The following is a 22,621-nucleotide window of genomic DNA, read 5'->3' on the forward strand; positions in this document are numbered from 1 at the left end:
AGAGCAGGCTTGGCTGCCAGGGCCTGTTCAGCCTTCCTGGAGAGTCGCTGGGGGGCTCCTGGTGTTGCAGAGGGAACTCTGTGTTGGGAGGGATCATGGTGGGGAGAGGGGGAACGTCTTGTCCAGCAGGTGGTCTTTTATAGGGAGGAGAGAGGTTTAGAGACAAGTGCTCTGTGAAAATCATTCTACTGGAACAGCCTTTAAAAGCAGGATCTGTAACTGAATGGAAGAGACCTAAAGGATTCATTTGTCCCAACTTGAACCAAACATGTTAGCTGCAAAGTCCTTCCATGGTTGGTGAGATGTTTCGCCCTGCTTTCGTTTTGCTTTTGGCTTCAGGGCAGTTAATTTTTTCAGCAAGTAACATAGCTGAGCTGCCTGAAAGCAAGATAAACTCAGAAAAGGCGTTGCTTGATTTGAATTTAGTTCAGATCTGTCACGTAGGTTTCCTGCCTTTTAGATACTGAGGCTCCCTTGTTTTAGAGAGGAAAGATTTTCATGGACTCCCGCAACATAATTGCAGTTTACTTTCTAGATTCCCTTGATTGGGGAAAATGCATAATGTCAGAAAAGTAACACTGACTTATTAACACTTTATAAGAATTTGCATTTATTCATCACAATAGCATCTGCTTATATTTGGAGTGGAGGAAGGGTAGTGCACATTTTTCCAAAACAGCATTTGTTCAGGCATGGATGTGAGACCCTCACCATAGGCAGACTGGAAACATGCTCTATAGCACATAGATTAAGAGTGGGTCTTGGGAGGCTGAGGCGAGTGGATCACCTGAGGTCAGCAGTTCGAGACCAGCCTGGCCAACATGGTGAAACCCCGTCTCTACTAAAAATACAAAAATTAGCCAGGCGTGGTGGCAGGCGTCTGTAATTCCAGCTACTCAGGAGGCTGAGGCAGGAGAATCACTTGAACCCGGGAAGCAGAGGCTGCAATGAGCTGAGATCACGCCATTGCACTCCAGCCTGGTCAACAAGAACGAAACTTCATCTCAAAAAAAAAAAAAAAAGAGTGGGCCTGGGAAGTAGAAGCCCCCAGGATTCATTCCTGCTCCATCCTATTCTAGCTGTGGGACTTGGGCAAGTTCTTTAACTCTTCAGTGCCTCAGTTTTCTCATTTGTAAAATGGGAGGAATAACCATACCACCTCATAGGGTGCTGGAGCAATTAAATGAGACAATGCATGTAAAGTACCTGGCACAGAGTGAGTTCCCTGTAAATGTTACTACTTTTCTTTCTCTCTCTCTCTCTCTCTCTTTTTTTTTTTTTTTTTTTTTTTTCCGACACAGAGTCTTGCTCTGTCACCCAGGCTGGAGTACAGTGGTGCGATCAAGGTTCACCGCAACCTCCACCTCCTGGGCTCAAGTGCTCCTCCCACCTCAGCCTCCTGAGTAGCTGGGATTACAGGCATGCACCATCACACCCGGCTAATTTTTGTATTTTTAGTAGAGACGGGGTTTCACCATGTTGGCCAGGCTGGTCTAGAACTCCTGACCTCAGGTGATCTGCCCGCCTCGGCCTCCCAAAGTGCTGGGGTTACAGGTGTGAACCACTGCGCCCGGCCATCGTAAATGTTACTACTTTTCAATCATTCTTTAGGCTGGTTTCTCCACTTCCGCGTGATTGCCATTTGGCTCTGGCTAATGCTTTGTTGTAGGGGCTGTCTTGTGTGTTATAAGATGTTTAGCAGCATCCCTGGCTCTACCTTCTAGATGCAGTAGCACCCTCCCCCAGGAGTGACAACCAATGTCCCCGAGAGGGCAGAAGCCCTCAACTGAGACGCACTGCTTTGGAGTCTACTCAGCCCCTTCGCTTGGGTCATCTTGTTTGTCTCACAACTAAGAAAGTGTTAGACAAATCAAGTGTCATCACCTCTATTTTATAGAAAAGAAACAGAGGTGACAAGGACTTAGGTGTTTGGGGGTCAGGAAGGTCCTCTGCTGTCCAGAGAAAGGCACAACTGCCACGTTCCCCACGTCCACCAAGTGCAGCTGCAGAAAGGAATGGAAACCCCCCCCCCCCCCCGTGGCAGGCCCTGAAACTGAGTAACACATTGCGAAAGGAAATGATTCAGATGGCCACATGCGAGAGGCGTGGGCTGACCCAGCTGCCCGCTGCCTCAGCCCTCCAGGGAAGGAAGCCTCCTCTGGGCCAGAAGGATGAAGGTGGAGATGGGCTTCCGGCTCCTGAGAGCAGCCTGCCCCTCGGGGAGAAAGCCAGGGCGTGCTGGGCTTCCCAAAACACTCTGAAGGAAGCGATTCCAATAGTCTGTAAGAATCTGGGAAATCATTAAGTGCAGCCGAGAGGGGATGTAGGAGCCAAAGAGAAATGCGGGGGCAGGCGAAGGCTACAGAGGCTGCGCGGTCTGGGGAGGAGGGCGTCTGGCAGTGTGGAGCCAGCTCCCTGCCCCTCAGTGGTTGTGTGGCAGTGGCCTCACTGGCCTTTTCTCTTCTTTTTCTTTCTTTTTTCTTTTTTTTTTTTTTTTTTTAATTTTGAGACAGGGTCTTACTCTGTTGGCCAGGCCAGAGTGCAATGGTGGGATCATAGCTCACTGCGGCCTTGAAGTCCGGGGCTCCAGCAATCCTGCCACCTCAGCCTCCTGAGTATCTGGGACTACAGGCATGTAGCACCATGCTTGGCTAATTTTTAAATATTTTGAAGAGACGGGGTCTCACTATACCCAGGCTGGTCTTGGGCTACTGGGCTCAAGTGTGCCTTCTGCCTCAGCCTCCCAAAGCGCTGGGATTGTAGGCCTGAGCCACTGCACTCAGCCCTGCTTTTCTCCTATGTAGAGGGCAAACACTGACATCTATCAGATGTGCACCAAGGACTTTCTACCAGGAAAAAAAGACTCTTGGTCTGAAAGAAAAAAAATAAAATGGATTAGGAAAAAAAAAAAGGTACAACAAGGTATTTTACAACTACATAAGAAGTGAGGGCCAGGTGCAGTGGCTCTGGCCTGTAATCCCATCAGTTTGGGAGGCCGAGGCAAGTGGATTGCTTGAGCCCACAAGTTTGGGACCAGCCTGGGCAACATGGCGAAACTTGGTCTCTACAAAATATACAAAAATTAGCTGGGCATGGTGACTGCGCCTGTAGTCCCAGCTGCTCTAGAGGCTGAGGTGGGAGGATCGCCTGAGCCTGGGAGGTAGAGGTTGCAGTGAGCAGAGATAGTGCCACTGCACTCCAGCCTGGGTGACTCCAGCCAGAGTGAGACTCTGTCTCAAAAAAAACCAAGGATTGTTGAATATAGTTCCCTACCTCAATAAAAAGATGCCAAAGTGCTTTGGAAAATAAAGACACATTTTTGTGGAGTGGCTCCACCAGCAACTAGTTGAGTATCCTAGAGCAACTAACACCCCTCTGTGCTCTCCGGGTCCTCACTGATATTCATTTGTAATTAATAGATTAATTAATTAACACACTTGTCACACCTGCTACAGACCAGGCATGGTCCTAGGCGTTCTATACCAGTGAACTCATTTATTCCTGTGGTGGTATGATTATCCTTAAAAAAACATTTTTTTTTTTGAGGCAGGGTCTGGCTCTATCACCCAGGCAGGAATACAGTGGCACAATCATGGCTCATTGCAGCCTCCTGGGCTCAAGCGATACTCCTGCCTTGTTTTTAAATTTTTTTGCAGAGACGAGGTCTCACTATGTTGCCCAGGCTGGTCTCAAACTCCTGGGCTCAAACCATCCTCCTGCCTCGGCCTCCCAAAGTGCTGGGATTACAGGCATGGACCACCAGGCCAGGCCCATTATCCCCATTCTAAAGGTGAAGGAACTGAGAAGCTCAGGGAGTTGCCCAAGGCCACACAGCCCAGCAGGGCCAGGCTTCGATCCCACACTCCTGGGCTCCAGAAGCTGTGCTCCAAACCACCACAGCGGCTGACGATGCTCATCTCTCCCTGCACCTCCCACTACCTGTTTGTGAAACTGAGTTCAACAGTGTGATAAAGTGATGTAGTTTGAAGTACTGATCCTCCATGAGCGCTAACTACTCCGGGGTGTTTGCATTCTGACTGGAGATTCCTAACAAGGAAAAGTTTTGAACTGAAAGGTCTCTCTGACAACAAAAACTTCAGGATGGATTTCTAAGGGAGGTGGTTTGGGCTTCCTTCCCAGTGACCTTGAATCGCACCCTGTCAGCCTTGAGGACTGTCAACCTAAAAAAAGAAACTGAAGCGAAATGAATGTAGAGAGTGTACTGGGGCCAAGGTTGAGAACTGTGCCCTAGGAAACACTGGGAAGTACTTTGGAGAGCATAGGAGAGGTTCAAGTTTTTAAAGAAAAAAGGACGAATCAGGAGAGGAGTGATTAATTACAAACGGTGTTTGTTAGGAATTCTCACTAGTTTAGAGAAATGACATTGATTTAGTGATAGGCCATATATATATTTTTATATATATATATATATATATATTTTTTTTTTTTTTTTTTTTTGAGACAAAATCTTGCTCTTGTCGCCCAGGCTGGAGTGCAGTGGTGTGATCTCGGCTCACTGCAACCTCCACCTCCCGGGTTCAAGCAATTCTGCTGCCTCAGCCTCCCGAGTAGCTGGGATTACAGAAGTGTGCCACCATGCCCGGCTAACTTTTGTATTTTTAGTAGAGACGAGGTTTCACCATGTTGTCCAGGCTGGTCTTGAACTCCTGACCTCATGATGCGCCCACCTCGGCCTCCCACCAAAGTGCTGGGATCACAGGCGTGAGCCACCGCGCCTGGCCTACGTTGTTAACTGTAGAGTATGCGTTATGGTGTCTGGTGTATGGCATTGTTAGGCTAATTTACTGCTACTTGGTGGCAACACTCAGTGTAGAGTCCACGTAGCAGGCAGATGACTTAGCTCACGTGGGAAGAAGATGTGACTGCTGCTGTATTTCAGTGCTTTGCTGGACCGGTCATTTAAAGGGGTGCACATCCCCCAAAAAGTTTCTTTTCTTTCTTGGGGTGGTCGTTATTACTAAAGTCTCAAAATGTTCTCTGTATTATGAAAGGCAGGAAGCTGGTTTACTGACAGCATGAGGAATGTGGTTTCTGGTTTCTCCCTGAAGCACAGCTCAGAGTCATGGCAACCTCCTTAGCCTCTAAGGAGAGCCCCTCCCGATCATGGCTGGGGGTCACTGGGGCTTCTCCTTTTAACAAGCTGGCCAGAGACCCGCACATCCTCTTCAGCCCTTCCCTTTTCCTTATGCCCTAATCCAGCCCAGTACCAAATTCTTTTTGTTCTCCCTCCTGGAAAGCAAAAACAGAAAGAGGGCTTAAGCCTTCTTTCTACTATGTGCCTTTTAAAATGTAGTACTGCATCTTTATTGAGAATATAACTCAATACCATACAATTTCACCCCTCTAAAGTACACAGGCCCAGGCTGGCACTGTGGCTCACACTTATAAAACCAACACTTTGGGAGGCTGAGGCGAGAGGATTGCTTGAGACCAGGAGTTCAAGACTAGCTTGGGCAACATAGCAAGACCCTGTCTCTATAAAAAATGTAAATAATAGCCTGGTGTGGTGGCTCACACCTGTAATCCCAGCACTCCAGGAGGCCAAGGCAGGTGGATCATTTGAGGTCAGGAGTTTGAGACCAGCCTGACCAACATGGTGAAACCCCGTCTCTACTAAAAATACAAAAATTAGCCAGGCGTGGTGGCATGCACCTGTAATCCTAGCTATCCGGGAGGCTGAGGCAGGAGAATCACTTGAACCGAGGAGGTGGAGGCTACAGTGAGCTGAGATTGTGCCACTGCACTCCAGCCTGGGTGACAGAGCAAGACTCTGTCTCAAAACAATAACAACAAAAATTTAAATAAATAAAGTATACAGGCTGGGCATGGCAGCTCACACCTGTAATACCAGCACTTTGGGAGGCTGAGGCAGGAGGATTGATACCAGCCTGGGCAACAAAGTGAGACTCTATCTCTACACACACACACAAAGTACATATTAATATGTAAAAGTATACAATTTATCACCAAAGTGAAATAAGCCAGGCATGGGAAGACACACACCGCATGATCTCACATGTGGAATCTGAAAAAGTTGAACTCACAGGGGGAGAAGTGGTATCTCATGCTGATTTTTATTTGCATTTGCCTCATGGGATATCAAGTCTTTTTAATTTGCGTCCTCAATAGTCCTCAAAGCTGGTACTTTTAACCCCTACCGTGGCCCTTTCCATTACCCAAGTGCCCATCTGCTGTCTGCTGGCCTCTGCAGTAACCTGCTCCTTGGTCACGTAGCAGCTGGAGTAATTCTTTTATTTGTTAGTTATTTATTTTTTGAGACAGAGTCTTGCTCTGTTTCCCAGACTGGAGTGCAATGGCGTGATCTCGGCTCACTGCAACCTCCATCTCCTGGGTTCAAGCGATTCTCCTGCCTTAGCCTCCCTAGTAGCTGGGACTACAGGCATATGCCACCACGCCTGGCTTATTTTTGTATTTTTAGTACAGATGGGGTTTCACCATGTTGCTCAAGCTGGTCTCAAACTCCTGATCTCAAGTGATCCTCCCGCCTTGCCTCCCAAACTGCTGGGATTACAGGCATGAGCCACTGTGCCCAGCCTGGAGTAATTTTTTAAAAGTTCAAATCCTTCCATCCCACTCCTCGGCTACCGAGCACATGGAGGGAACAGATGGAGTGAATATGCAGTGAACACCCAGTCTTTTCTGTGGCCCTCACCCCGGTTTGCCCTCCTTTCCCCACACTCCAGCCATACTAGCCAAATTCCAGATGCTCAAAGGTTCTGAGCTCCGCCTGCCTCAGGCCTTCCCACATGCTGTTCCCTTTCTCTGAATCAGTCTCTTCTCCCTTCTCTCCTCAGCTGAAATGTTGCTCCCCAGACCTCTCTTTTTAACCCTTCCTGTGTTTTTCTTCTTAGTACTTACTACAGTTACAGTTTATTACATTCTCATGTAGTTTCTTAATGTGTGTCTTTACCATTGACAATAGTCTGCTGGGGGCAGCTGTCTTGCTTACCCGAGGGTACTGTGCTTCCTGGAGTCCGGTTAGCTGGCCATGCATATTTGTTTAATGAAGGTAGTTGGACCAGCAGGGTTAGCGAGAACCCACCCAGAATAACTTTGCTACTCCCAGGAGAGTGAGCCGTGATTTCTACTGCGCCCACAGAATGTGCCTGTGGCTTGAATTCAGGGAGGCAGTGAAAGAATGGAGGGTGAATTGAATGCTCTATGCTCAGAGACTCTGTAGCCTGATAATTTAGTCGCTCTGATCGCTCATCTATAGTCTCTCTGATCATTTTTGCTGGGATCTCATCAAAGCAGTCAGGGAGCTGGCTATCCATGGTGCCTGGCAGAACCCCCAACTCTGGGGCATGAGCCCTGGGAACCAGCCAGCTCCACCAGCTGGGCTGTGCTTGTTGACTGTGCTGCTGGCCAGAACCCCACCCCTGACCCCAAAGGACTTCAAACCTTAGGGCACTCATCAGACTGAGGGAGTGGTCAAGAGCTGCACTTGGCTGTATGAATGAAGCTGATTGCAGTTTCGTCTTACTGAGAAGAGAATTAGAAAAGAATTTTTTTTTTTTTTTTTCTGAGATAGGGTCTAATTTTGTGGCCCAGGCTGGAGTGCAGTGGTGCAACCATAGCTCACTGCAGCCTTGAATCCCTGGGCTCAAGCGATCCTCCCACCTCAGCCTCCTGAGTAGCTGGGACCACAGGCGTGTGCCACCACACCCAGCTAATTTTTAATTTTTTTTGGTAGAGACAGGATCTCCCTATGTTGCCCAATCTGGTCTCAGACTCCTGGGCTCAAGTGATCCTCCTACCTTAGCTTCTCAAAGTGCTGGGATTACAAGCGTTTGCCATCACACTCAGATAGAAGGGAGTTTTTCTTTTTTTTTTTTTTTTAAGGCAGGGTCTTGCACTGTCACCCAGGCTGGAGTGCAGTGGTGCCATCTCAGCTCACTGCAACCTCTGCCTCCTGTGCTCAAGTGATCCTTCCACCTCAGCCTCCTGAGTAGTTGGGATTACAGGTGCACATCATGCCCAGCAAATTTTTGAATTTTTAGTAGAGACGAAGTTTCACCATGTTGCCCGGGCTGGCCGAGAACTCCTGGGTTCAAGTAGTCTACCCATCTCAACCTCCCAAAGTGCTGGGATTATAGACATGAGCCATCGTGCCCAGAAGATAATTTTTTAATCAACATTTTCTTCCCTTTCTTCCCCCCACCCCCACCCCTCTCTCTTCGTCTGTAAAAAATCAAGCAGTAGAACAGCTATAGGGGAGGGATTTTTGTCTGTCTTGTTTGTTCACCGCTATATCCCCAACACTTAGAGCAATGCTGGTTCACATTGGGTGCCCAATATGTTGAATGGTTGAATGGCTGAATAGACGAGTGAATGAATGAATACACAGAGCGAGTCAGATGGGAGGTGAGCCAAGCCTATTGTGTGTGCATATGTGTGTGTGTGGAGTGGGCTGTGTGTGTGTGGGGTAGGCTGTATGTATGTGGTGTGTGTGTGGGGGGTGTGTGTGGGCTGTATGTGTGTATATGTGGTGTGTGTGGTGTGTGTATTTGTGCCTATGTGTGTGGGGGTGGGAGGTGGGTGTGTATGTGTGTGGTGTATGTGTGGGGTATGTGTGTGGTGTATGTATGTGTGCATATGTGTGGGGGTGAGGTGTGGGTGTGTATGTGTGGGGTGTGTGTGCAGGGTGTGTAGTGTGTATACATGTGGGGGGTGTGTGTGCTTGTGTGTATGTAGTGTGTGTACATGTGGGGGGCCGTGTGTGTGTGTAGTGTTTGTGTACATGTGGGGAATGTGTGTGTAGTGTGTGTACATGTGGGGGGGCATGTGTGTGTGTATTGTGTGTGTACATGAGGGGCGCGTGTGTGTAGTGTATGTATTGTGTATGTAGTGTAGTGTGTGTAGTATGTAGTGTGTGTAGTGTGTGTTGTGTGTGTATTGTGTGTGTGGTGTGTGTAGTGTGTGTGTAGTGTGTGTATGTGTGTGTGTAGTGTGTGTGTATTGTATGTGTGTAGTGTGTGTGTGTGGTGTGTTTTTGCTCTTCACCAGGGCTCCTGGCAGGTGCTGCTCTTCACAGGTTTACTCCACCCCATCTGGGGCCCCATGACAAGGCAGGAATGATCATTGTTTCTCTCCCTATCTGGCTCCTCACTTACCTCTCTCAAGACATCCTCTTTAGGCCGGGCACAGTGGCTCATGCCTACAATCCCAGCATTTTGGGAGGCTGAGGCAGGAGGATCACTTGAGCCCAGGAGTTTGAGACCAGCTTGGACAATATAATGAGACCCCTGTCTCTATAAAAATATATATTTTTAATTAGCCAGGCATGATGGCATGCACCTGTAGTCCCAGCTACTCGGGAGGCTGAGGTGGGAGGATCACTTGAGCCCGGGAGGTTGAGGTTGCAGTGAGCTATGATAGCACCACAGCACTCCAGCCAGGGCAAGAAAGCAAGACTCTGTCTCAGAAAAAAAAAAAAAAAAAAAAGATTCTCTGTAGATTTAGATTCAGTGGGATAGTGCTCATCTTGTCACTGGAGGGCCGAGCATGAACCTGTGTCACCTGTGAAAGGGGGCTCTCTGGCCAGGCGTGGTGGCTCACGCCTGTAATCCCAGTACTTTGGGAGGCCGAGGCGGGCAGATCCCGAGGTCAGGAGATTGAGACCATCCTGGCTAACACGGTAAAACCCTGTCTCTACTAAAAAATACAAAAAAGTAGCCGGGCGTGGTGGCGGGTGCCTGTAGTCCCAGCTATTTGGGAGGCTGAGGCAGGAGAATGGTGTGAACCTGGGAGGCAGAGCTTGCAGTGAGCTGAGATCGCGCCACTGCACTCCAGCCTGGGTGACAGAAAGAGACTCCGTCTCAAATAATAAAAAAAAAAAAAAAGAAAGGCGGCTGTCCATCAGAGTAGATGGAAGAAGGTCCTTTGATGGCAAGTCAGAGAGCAGCATCCCAAGCTCTCTCTGACAGCAGATTCACCTCTGCAGCTAGACATGGTCATAATTAATCCTGACAAACACTGCGAGGGAGTGTGATTGTCCTCATTTCAGAGATGAAGAAACTGAAGATCCTAGAAATTAAGCTGAAAAGTGGCAACGGGTAGATTCAAAACTGAGGCCTGTAGATTTTAAGCCCACAGCTCTTTCCATGTCTGTCTCCCGCTCTTCATTACTAATGAATTTCCTCTTGTCATTAAAGATTGTCTGAAAGGAAATTTTCAGTGGCCCGAAATAGCTAAAAATTTCTTTTTTTCTCTTTGATTTTCTGGGAGTTTATGTTTGAGATGGTGCAAGAGCACATTTGCTACAGTTGGCAAATGCCCCACGTGGCAGGAATGTCACAGGAGCAATTCAGACATCAGCTGCAGTAGCTGCAGTGTTAGAGAAGTAGGTTTCAGCTTCTCTCTGATCCAGTGGTTCTCAGGAGCACATCCCCACCGGGGGACAGTTAACAATGTTGGAAGACATTTGGGTTGTTGCAGCTGGGGAGAGGGGTGCTAGTGGCACCATGTTTACAGGATGCTGTAAACATCCTGCTGTGCTCAGGACAGCCCCCATAACAAAGAATTATCAGACCCCAAGTGTCAAAAGTGCCGTGGTTGAGAAAGCCTGTTGTAACCCAAGGTGGGTTGAGGGTAGGTTTCAAGGAATGGAGTAGTCTTCAGATTCTGTTACATCTTTCTACGAAACCGAAGTAAAGCGGGAGGGCCCTGGAACCCTGGGGCTGCCGCCTGACCTAAGCTGTGATCTCTGCAGAGGCTGACGCTTGTGCTTGCCTTGGCAACCCTGATAGCTGCCTTTGGGTCATCCTTCCAGTATGGGTACAACGTGGCTGCTGTCAACTCCCCAGCACTGGTAGGTCACTGTGGTGAGCAAGATGTGGGGAGGGCATTTGGAGCAGCCCATTGCCTGGGTGGGAATGGCCGGCCTGGGGCTGTTCACGCAGTGGGTCCTGAAGCAAAGGGAGAGGCAAACACCCTCCGGACACAGCACAGACCCGAGGGAACTCGCAGACACAGGGCTCTTGGGATGAGCCTGGTCTGGATGGACACACAGTGGGCCGGGCTCCAGGAGGGGGCTCAGATCTTCTGTGGCCTTGCCGTTTAGAGGGAATCCAGAGGGGCCAGAGGTCTCCCAACTGATTGGGAAATTGGAGTCATCCCTTGCTGGCTGAGAAATACCCAGGGTAGTTTGCTGCTCAGAGGCTTCCCAGCCCTCCCGGTGGGTGCCCACCCTTCTCACTGCTCATGAAGCTCTGTCCTGCCTCCCATCACCCCCTGGTTAATAAGGTTGGCCTCTGTGTGCCCAGGTTATTTCGTTGGGTGTCCTAACAGCTAATGTTCTTCTTGCAAAACCGGATCAAGTTATTTTGGTGTTCTGTTTTGCTTTTTCTCCTAGCTCATGCAACAATTTTACAATGAGACTTACTATGGCAGGACCGGTGAATTCATGGAAGACTTCCCCTTGACGTTGCTGTGGTCTGTAACCGTGTCCATGTTTCCGTTTGGAGGGTTTATCGGATCCCTCCTGGTCGGCCCCTTGGTGAATAAATTTGGCAGGTAATTTTTAACTCCCTGAAACTCATAGACTCCCATCAGAGCTAAAATATAGGCCTCAAACTGAAATCCTTACCATGAGACTAAGATAATAACCACTGTGGTCATTTTTCTTTTCTTTTTCTTTTTTTTTTTTTTTAAATTTTTGAGACGGAGTCTTGCTCTGTCAGCCAGGCTGGAATGCAGTGGCGCGATCTTGGCTCACCGCAACCTCCGCCTCCCAGGTTCAAGCGATTCTCCTGCCTCAGCCTCCTGATCCTGGGATCACAGGTGTATACCACCATACCCGGCTAATGTATTTTTAGTAGAGACGGAGTTTCACCATGTTGGTCAAGCTGGTTTCAAACTCCTGACCTCAGGTGACCCACCCGCCTCAGCCCCCCAGAGTGCTGGGATTACAGGCGTGAGCCACTGCTCCTGGCCGGTCATTTTAATTTTCTAATGGGGTCAGAAAAGAAGACCAGACATTGACAGTGTTTGGGGACCTAGGCAGGGTCTCAGGGGTTAGAAGCAGGAGTGGCCAGGGATCTACAGGCTCTCGGGCAGACCCGGAAGGAGCCGTGTGTGCTTGTGGAGACCCAGGACTTGCTTCGGCTCATACTGCCCTTTTGCCCCCACGGCGTCATCTAGGACATCGCTCTTGTGACAACAGCCTCGTGAACAAAGGGGTCAGGACTGCATCTTTGCCCCTATTTCTAGAAACATTAGAAATGCCATATTTTATTCCAAAAAAGTGTCCTTAAGATGTCACGCTCCCCCATGTAAATTCCATGGACATTGTGGAAGACCTAGTTAGAAACAGAATTTTAGAGGTCCCCTTGTCCAACCCCTCTAGGGATGAGGAACACATGGGGCTGAGTGAGGTCACAGATCTAGTGAGCCCAGAGTAACCCAGACTCTGACTCCTCCTCCAGTATTTCAAGAAAAGAATCTGAGAATAAAAACACCCAGCTGGGCGCGGTGGCTCACGTCTGTAATCCCAACACTTTGGGTGGCCGAGGCAGGCGGATCACCTGAGGTCAGGAGTTGGAGACCAGCCTGGCCAATATGGTGAAACTCCGTCTCTACTAAAAATACAAAAATTGGCCGGGCATGGTGGTGGGCGCCTGTAACCCCCCTACTTGGGAGGCTGAGGCCGGAGAATTGCTTGAGCCTGGGAAGTGGAGGTTGCAGTGAGCTAAGATCACACCATCGCACTCCAGCCTGGGCAACAAGGGCGAGACTCCGTCTCAAAAAACAAACAAACAAACAAAAAACACCACTGCAGCTTTGGGATCTAACATCCTCTTGAGAGGTTAATGTTGAACCCACAGTTTTCCCTGTGGGCCCTCATGGAGCAGAACATCCCTCCAGTCAGAATCAGACGTGCCGGACACTTCTTGAGTTAAGAGCACGCCGTTTGGCCCACAGATGGAGCTGAAGGTTGCTAATTGAGCTGTCTACTTAGGAGTCTGATAAACACTATTTGGCTATTTGCCATTTTCTTAAGTATTTGTGGGTGTTATTTATTTCTTTATTTTTTGAGGTAGAGTCTTGCTCTGACGCCCAGGCTGGAGTGCAGTGGTGTGATCTTGGCTCACTGCAACCTCCACCTCCTGGGTTCAAGCCATTCTCCTGCCTCAGCTTCCCAAGTAGCTGGGATTACAGGTGTCTGCCACCACGCGCAGCTAATTTTTGTATTTTTAGTAGAGACAGGGTTTCACCATATTGGCCAGGCTGGTCTCAAACTCCTGGCCTCAAGTGATCCACCCACCTTGGCTTCCCAAAGTGCCGAGATGACAGAGGTGAAACACCGCGTGTGGCCAGTGTTATTTAAATAGCAACTAACTTTTATTAATGAGTTCCTGTGTGCCAGGCACTATCCTGACTGTGTTTAGAGGTACTATTACAATCCTCACTTTATTTTTATTTATTTATTTTTGAGATGGAGTCTCGCCCTGTCACCCAGGCTGGAGTGCAATGGTGTGATCTCAGCACACTGCAACCTCCGCCTCCCGGGTTCAAGCGATTCTCCTGCCTCAGCCTCCCGAGTAGCTGGGATTACAGGCGCCTGCCACCACACCCAACTAATTTTTTGTATCTTTATTAGAGACGGAGTTTAACCATGTTGGCCAGGCTGGTCTCAAACTCCTGACCTTATGATCCGCCCGCCTTGGCCTCCCAAAGTGCTGAGATTACAGGTGTGAGCCACTGCACCTGGCTAATCCCCACTCCATTTTAAAGATGGGGAAATGGTGCACAGAGAGACACTGTAACTTACCCGAGATCACACAGCTGGGAGGTGGCCAGGACTCCACCCCAGGATATTTCACTTCTGAGCATGAGCAAGTAATGTCTACACTCTACTTTTGTTACTTAGGGAAAATATCTTCTCAATCTGTTGCTTTATTTTTTTAATCATACATATAGTACCTTTTTATGCAAAATTTTAAAGTCTTCAAGTGGTCAAATTTATAGATTTTGCTTCTCAACTGGGGACACTTACAAAGCAAAACCATAAATCTATATGTGTGAGACAGGGTCTCACTTTGTCACCCAGGTGGAAGTGCAGTGGCATGATCACAGCTCATTGCAGCCTTGAACTCCTGGGCTTAAGGGATCCTTCTGCCTCAGCCTGCTAAATAGCTGGAACTACAGGTGTGTGCCATGATGCTCAGCTCATTTTTTAGTTTTTGTAGAGACAGGGTCTCACTATGTTGCTCTGGCTGGTCTCAAACTTCTGGGCTCAAGCAATCCTCCCACCTTGGCCTCCCAAAGTGCTGGGATTATAGGCACGAACCACTACGCCTCGCCTATTCTGTATTTTTAAAATGTATTTCACAATTTGCTTCTTCCAGATAGATCTGGTGTTTTATTTTGTATATATTCAGTGATGAGAGAAAACTAATTTTATTTTATTTTTCCAAGTGGAAAGTCAGTTGCTTTCAAATTTATCTTAGTTATTCATGTTCCTTTACTCTTCCATTTAAAATTTTAAGTCAGCTTCTCAAAATCCCTGAAGAAAGATTCTGATTGGCATTGCTCTGAATTTATAAATTAACTTGAGGAAAACTGACATCTCTACAATGTTGACCTTTCCCACTCATGAGCAAACTAGAGCTTTCCATTGTCTTCAGGTCTTCTTACATGTCCTCCAATAAAGTTTCATCGTAAAGGACCAAGGATTTAGTTTTCTTTATCCTGTGAGTCACTGTGGTTCCTTGTCTGAAGTTTCATGTCTTTGTCATCAGTTATGAGAATTTTTCAGCCAATACTTCTACAAATATTGCCCCTCCCCGATTTTCTCCATGAAGTTCCTCCGTGTCTTTGAATCTCTCATATTTCCCATCTTCTTATCTCTCTCGGGTGCTTTCTAGGTAATTTCTGCAGGTCTACCTTCCTATTCATTAATTCTCTCTTCGGATGTAATAAACCTGCTACGTTTTTAATGATTATATTTTTCATTTCAATAAGTTCTATTTATTCGTTTTTAAAATCTGCTTTCTATCATTGTTTTAGATAACTTTGTTTTATAGTTTTTTGTTCTTTCCTATAGTACTATTTTTATTTTATTTTATTTTTTATTTTTTATTTTTTTGAGACAGAGTCTCGCTCTGTCACCCAGGCTGGAGTGCAATGGCGCAATCTTGGCTCACTGCAACCTCTGCCTCCCGGGTTCAAGTGATTCTACTGCCTCAGCCTCCCAAATAGCTGGGATTACAGGCACCTGCCACCATGTCCAGCCAATTTTAGTATTTTTAGTAGAGATGAGGTTTCACCATGTTGGCCAGGCTGGTCTTGAACTCCTGACCTCAAGTGATCTGCCTGCCTTGGCCTCCCAAAGTGCTGGAATTACAGGCATAAGCCACTGTGCCCTGCCTATTTAAAAAAAAAAAAGAAGATCTATATATATATAATATATATTTTAATATATAAATATATATATAATATATATTTTAATATATAAATATATATATAATAGAGTAAGACCCTATCTCAAAAAATATATATATATATATATTTTTTTGAAATATGGTCTTACTCTGTCGCCCAAGCTGGAGTGCAGTGGCGCAATTATGGCTCACTGCAGACTCCACCTCCTGTGCTCAAGTGATCCTCCTCTCTAGTAGCTGAGACTACAGGGATGGGGTCTTGCTATGTTGCTCAGTCTGGTCTTGAACTCCCGGCCTCAAGCCATCCTCCCACCTTAGCCTCTGAAAATGCTGAGATTACTGGCATGAGCCACCATGTCCTGCCATTAAAAGTAGACTTCATTTTTAAAGAGCAGTTTTAGGCTCACATAATTGAGAAGCGGCTACAGAGACTTCCCATATACCTCTCCTCCAATACATGCATAGTCTCCCCCTTTATCAACATCTCTCACTAGAGCTGTGTATTTGTTACAAATGATGAGACCTGCATTGACCTATATCATCACCCAAGGTTCATAGTGTACATTAGGGTTTACTCTTGATGTTGTGCATTCTATGGGTTTTGACAAATGCGTAATGACTTGTATCCACCATTATAGTATCATATAGAGTAGTTTCACTGCCCTAAGACTCCTCTATGCTCTGCCTAGTCGTCCCTCCCTCCTCTCTAACTCCTGGCAACCACCAATCCTTCCACTATCTCCATAGTTTGCCTTTCCCAGAATGTCATAAAGTTGGAATCATGTAGTATGTAGGATTTTCTTTCTTTCTTTTTTTTTTGAGATGGACCCTTGCTCTGTCACCAGGCTGGAGTGCAGTGGCACAATCTCGGCTCACTGCAACCTCTGCCTCCCATGTTCAAGCAATTCTCCTGCCTCAGCCTCCCGAGTAGCTGGGACTACACGTGCATGCCACCACGCCCAGCTAATTTTTGCATTTTTAGTAGAGATGGGGTTTCACCGTGTTGGCCAGGATGGTCTCAATCTCTTGACCTCGTGATCCGCCCACCTCGGCCTCCCAAGGTGCTGGGATTACAGGCGTGAGCCACCGCGCCTGGCCCAGATTGGCCTCTTTTACTAATATGTACTTAAGGCTTCTCCATGTCTTTTCATGACTTGAATATTTCATTGTCTGGTTGTACCACACTATCCGTTCAGTACCAGAGGACATCTTGGTTGCTTCCAGCTTTTGGCAATTATGAATAAAGCTGCCGTAAACATCCATGCACATGTAAGTTTCTGTGTAGATATACGTTTTCAACTCCTTTGGGTAAATACCAAGGAGTATGTGATTGCTGGATCATATGAGTACAGATAAGCATATGTTTAATCTTATAGGAAACTGCCAAACTGTCTTTTAAAGTAGATATATCATTTTGCATTCCCACCAGCAACAAATGAGGGTTCCTGTTGCTCCAGCATTTGGTGTTGTCAGAGTTCTGGGTTTTTGTTCTTCTGACAGGTGGTACCTTATTGTTTAATTTGCATTTCCTTGATAACACATCATGTGGTGCACCTTTTCATATGCTTATTTCCCATCTGCGTATCTTGGTGAGGTGTCTGTTAAGATCTTTGGCCCATTTTTAAATTGGGTTGTTTGTTTTCTTTTTGAGTTTTAAGAGTTCTTTGTATATTTTGGACAACAGTGCTTTTCAGATATGTCTTCTGCAAATATTTTCTCCTAGTTTGTGGCTCGTCTTTTCATCCTCTTAACAGTGTCTTTCACAGAGCAGAAAGTTTTAATTTTAATGAAGACCAGCTTATCAATTCTTTCTTTCTTTCTCTCTTTCTTTGTCTCTCTCTCTTTCTTTTCCTTCATTCCTTCCTTCCTTCCTTTTCTTTCTTTTTTTCCCTCCTTCCTTCTTCTCTCTTTCTTTCTTTTTGCAATAAAGCTTTATTGTGATTCATTATTGTTATAAAATTACAGACAATTGCTCGGGAAGGGTGTACTACCTTAAAATGTCCACCTCCCTCCTTGATATGCCACTGGTTCCTATCTTTAGCTTGTTCTTTGTGAATTGACCTACTATTCTGAGATGCTCTTTCACGTGAGCAGCTTCAGACCAGAATTGTTGGTTTACCTCTTCCTCCCTGGAATTTCGTCAGTCCAGTTGACGTTGTATGTATTTTGAGGCTGTGTTGGAATCGTCTCTGTTTATGATAGTTATATCTTCTTTGCTATTATTTCTTTTACTTTTATGTAATGCATATAACACCTCTGTGTTTTATGACATTTTTATCTCAAATCATATTTTGTCAGGTATTAAGACTATTACCCAACTTCACTTTTTGTCTTTATTGGCTAAAGATTTTATATTTTCTAACCTTCTGTCTTTCATTTTAAGGATCAATTCTTTCTTTCATGGATTATGCCTTTGGTGTTATATCCGAAAAGTCATTGCCAAACCCAAGACTGTCTAGATTTTTTTTCCCTACGCTATCTTCTAGGAGTTTTATAGTTTTGCATTTTATATTTAGGTCTGTGACCACTGTGAATTAATATTTGGGAAAATTCTAAGGTTTGTGTCTAGATTCATTTTCTTGCATATAGATGTCCAGTTGTTCCAGCACCATTTTCTTTCCTTTTTTTGTTTTTTGTTTGTGAGACAGGGTGTCACTCTGTCACCCAGGCTGAGTGCAGTGACACAATCACAGCTTGCTGCAGCCTCAAACTTCCTAGCTCAAGCAATACTCCTGCCTCAGCCTCTCCAGTAGCTGGGACTACAGGAGTGCACCACCAGTAGTGCCCAGCTAATTTTTGAATTTTTTCTTTTTTTTTTTTTGAGACAGAGTCTTGCTATGTCACCCAGGCTGGAGTGCAAGTGGCATAATCTCAGCTCACTGCAAACTCTGCCTCCTGAGTTCAAGCGATTCTCATGCCTCAGCCTCCCGAGTAGCTGGGATTAGAGGTGCGCAGCTGTAGTAGAGACGACGAGGTTTCACCATGCTGACCAGGCTGGCCTTGAGCTCCTGACTTCATGTGATCCCGCCTGCCTTGGCCTCTCAAAGTGCTGGGATTACAGGCGTGAGCCACTGTGCCCGGCCTGTTTGTCTATTCATTCACTAGTACCACACTGTCTTGATTACTGTAGCTTTATGGTAAGCCTTGAAGTCAGGTAATGTTGGTTCTCCAATACAGTACTATTTGGATTCCTTATTTTATGACACTAATCATTTTAAACATTTTATAGTCACAGTCTGATTCTGTTGTCTGAAGGTGTGCTGTTAGTATAAGTGGCTCTCACGTGTGGCAAGTTTCTCAGTGTTTAGGAATGCTGGAGCTCCACTCGCTAACAGCTTCATCCATCATGAGGGTCCTCATCATGAGGGCTCCATTGTGAGAGGCCCCTCCAAAGAAGTTTGCTTTGCTTCTGTCAGGATCTCCAGGGTAGGCTTGTTCCTGACTTAAATGGGAAGGCTTTCCAAGTTTTATTAAGTGTGATGTTTGATATAGGTTTTAGGTAGATTTCCTTTATCAGCTTAAAGAAGTTCCTCTATTTATAGTTTGTTAAGGCTGGTTTAAAAAAAAATGGCTGGGCACAGTGGCTCATGCCTATAATCTCAGCACCTTGGGAGACTGAGGTGGGCAGATCACTTGAGGCCAGGAGGTGGGCAGATCACTTGAGGCCAGGAGTTCGAGACCAGGCTGGCCAACATGGGGGAACTCCATCTCTATTACAAATACAAACACTTAGCTGGGAGTGGGGGCACGTGCCTGTAATCCTAGCTACTTGGAAGGCTGAGGTACAAGAATCACTTCGACCTGGCAGACCAAGGTTACAGTGAGCTGCGATCACTGCACTCCAGCCTGGGTGACAGAGCCAGACTCTGTCTCAAAAAAAAGAAAGGAGGAAAGAAACTTGGGCCAACTTTTAAATAAATAAATAAAAATTTAAAAATCATAATGGTGTTAAATTTTATTGACTTCTTTTGCTGCTTCTATTGAGATAATCCGATATTTTCCCCCAATATAATGTTTGTTTGTTTATTTATTTATTTATTTATTTATTTATTTATTTATTTATTGAGGTGGAGTCTCGTTCTGTCACCCAGGCTGGAGTGCAGCGGCACGATCTCAGCTCACTGCAACCTCCACTTCCTGGGTTCAAGCAATTCTCGTGCCTCAGCCTCTTGAGTAGCTGGGATTACAGGCACCCGCCACCACGCCCAGCTAGTTTTTGTATTTTTAGTAAAGACAGGGTTTTACCATGTTGGCCAGGCTGATCTTGAACTCTTGACCTCAAGTGGTCTGCCCACCTCGGCCTCCCAAAGTGCTGGGATTACAGGTGTGAGCCACCATGCCTGGCCCCAATATAATCTTTAATATGGTGAAATACATTGAAATATTTTTGTATATGCTGTTGAATTTAATCTACTAAGATTTCATTTAGGATTGTGGCATCCATGTTGACATAAGTGAGATGGACCTATACTTTTCTTTTCCTCTAATGTCCTTACCCAGGACAATTTTGGGGTTGGCTTTCAAGATTACACCAAAATTACAAATTAACTAATGATTTCAAAAACCCTTTACTATATCTTAATACAGAGCCCTTTCTCTCCATTTTCACCATTGATGCCCTCTGGACTGTGGTCATTTCCATTTGCTCCCCACACTGAAAGTATTCCCACACCAGGCCATGCACTTGACCTGTATCAGTCCCAGGTCCCAGAGAGCTAAACGCACAGCAGTAAAGCCACTGCTGTAACTGCTGGAGCCTATGCAGAGGAGACACTCCAGAAACATTTCTTGAATGAATGAGTGAATTCTTCAGCAAAACTAACTGATATTTTGTCCTCTGCAGAAAAGGGGCCTTGCTGTTCAACAACATATTTTCTATCGTGCCTGCAATCTTAATGGGATGCAGCAGAGTCGCCAAGTCATTTGAGCTCATCATTATTTCCAGACTTTTGGTGGGAATATGTGCAGGTAAACAATGCTATGCTGTATTGCCATTCTGTGAGGGTCGCCAAGGAGGAGGTTCCCAGGGACTAGAACAAATCTCTGAGCATATAGACAGCTGTTCCTATGCCTCTACTGTGAAATAGATGCTTGAGCCCTACCTGGTTCTCAGGTGCAGAGCTTTACTGTGATGTTTCCTACAAAGAAACATCTTTGAAAAACTGAAATGCAGAATCTTAACCTGGGAAGTGTCCTTCCAATCCAACCCTTTATCTCAATATTTTCTAAACTGCAGGTCATGACCAGTTAGTGGGTGGTAATGTCTGTTTAGTGAGCAGCATTTTCTTTTTAAAAATAGAATAGCTGAGTGCAGTGGCTCACACCTGCAATCCAGCTACTCTGGAAGCCGAGGCGGGAGGATCACTTGAAACCAGCCTGGGCAACACAGTGAGACCCTGTGTATTAGTCTGTTTTCACACTGCTGTAAAGAATACTCCCCAAGACTGGGTAATTTATAAAGAAAATAAGTCTAATTGACTTACAGTTCCCCATGGCTGGGAGGCCTCAGGAAACTTACAATCATGATGGAAGGGGAAGCAGACCTGTCTTACATGGCAGCAGGTGAGAGAGAGAGAGAGAGAGAAGGAAAACTGCCTTATAAAACCGTCCGATCTCATGAGAACGTGGTATCACAAGAACAACATGGGAGAACTCGCCCTTATGATCCAATCACCTTCCATCAGGTCCTCCCTTGACACATGGGGATTACAATTTGAGATGAGATTTGGGTGAGGACACAGAGCCAAACCATATCCTCCTGTCTCAAAGATAAATAAACATATATATAAATCAATAAATAAAATGGAAGAGGCGGTGTTATGTGTAGTAAAGTATTGCCCACTTTTGTTTCAGATACACACACACACGAGAACCAGGTTGCAGTGGAAAATGTATTTCTGTATTTTTTACTGTGGGTGAGAGTCAAAAAAGCTTGAGAAACAATCTAATGTATGAATTCCACTACCAGAAAGGTGCTAACAGTGCCACATTTTAAGTTTTATAGGGCAATTTAAAGTTTGCCAAGGGCGTCCTGAGTTCTATTCCTGAAATGTCCACCTGCTGAGCGGGTGCTGACTCCCTGAGTCCTCTCATCTAACAACCTGGGAGGTGTTTTTTCCTAGTCCCACTCTGTTGCTTCCAAGCCTAGGCTGCCAGACTGTACAGTGGTGATTTTAGAAAACTCTCCCATAATTGCTTCACACTGAGGAGAGATGAGGGTACAGCCATGCCAGTGGCTTTCCCTGAGTTGGCATCCTTAGTAGGCAGTATTTCTCACTGCCAGGTGGGGAGAGGCATCTAGGGTGGAAGCTCTCAGGGTCCTACAGGTGCAGAGTGGGCCCCTTGAGGGAGCCCCTCCCAGGTGCCTCACTGCCTCCCTCCAGTCACTCTCCCGACATTGCCAAGGAACTCTCATTTGTTCCTTCCAAATGCAGGGATAGGGACAAATGGATAATTTGGCTGGCTGTCCACAAACCCCTCAGCTGGGATTAATTTGCAGTAACAGAGACATGAAAAAAAAGATGAGAAGACATTTCCCAAACAGAGACTAAGTCATGCCAAAGGGAGGATGGTGAGCCCCATGGCAAACTTCACTTAGTGCTCGGCTTTCCCTGAGAGCACCTGGCTGGGTCTCTGCCATCTTTTTTTTTTTTTTTGAGACGGAGTTTCCCTCTTGTCACCCAGCCTGGAGTGCAGTGGCGTGATCTTGGCTCACTGCAACCTCTGCCTCCCGGGTTCAACTGATTCTCCTACCTCAGCCTCCCAAGTAGCTAGGATTACAGCTGCCCACCACCACACCCAGCTAATTTTTGTATTTTTGGTAGAGATGGGGTTTCACTTTGTTGGCCAAGCTAGTCTCAAACTCCTGACCTCAGCCTCCCAAAACGCTGGGATTACAGGCGTGAGCCACCATGCCCGGCCGGTCTCTGCCATCTTGCCCTGACCTGTGGGTTTTCTCTGCAGTGGGCTCAACATTTTGAAAAATAGATTCCTAAAAGTTGCCAGCAGTAAGCAGGTCCAATCACTTTTCTATTGACCATTAACAATACAGAATTGTTTCCAGCAGAGAAATATTAGGCTCCAATAGATAACAAATCAGTTAAAAATACCAGCCTTTACTCTGAAGTCAGCAGTTCTCAGTTTTTGGTCTCAGACCCCTTTAAACACTTAAAATTATTGAGGGCTCGAAAGAGCTT

At 46.2% G+C, this 22,621-nt stretch overlaps 1 protein-coding gene across 7 annotated transcripts in view; it reads left to right on the top strand.

Annotated features, from left to right (window-relative positions):
- Nucleotides 1-22,621, top strand: part of SLC2A5 (solute carrier family 2 member 5) — a 47,809-nt gene that overhangs the window by 16,791 nt on the left and 8,397 nt on the right. For all 7 annotated transcript variants that reach the window (XM_054440624.2, XM_063668175.1, XM_054440632.2 and 4 more), the window contains 3 exons: nt 10,754-10,852; nt 11,396-11,556; nt 20,269-20,393. In XM_054440624.2, coding sequence (XP_054296599.1) covers nt 10,754-10,852; nt 11,396-11,556; nt 20,269-20,393 — 385 coding nt within the window. The remainder of the gene's footprint in view (nt 1-10,753; nt 10,853-11,395; nt 11,557-20,268; nt 20,394-22,621) is intronic.

The sequence above is a fragment of the Pongo pygmaeus genome, chromosome 1 (genome assembly GCF_028885625.2).
Source record: "Pongo pygmaeus isolate AG05252 chromosome 1, NHGRI_mPonPyg2-v2.0_pri, whole genome shotgun sequence".
NCBI lineage: Eukaryota > Metazoa > Chordata > Mammalia > Primates > Hominidae > Pongo > Pongo pygmaeus.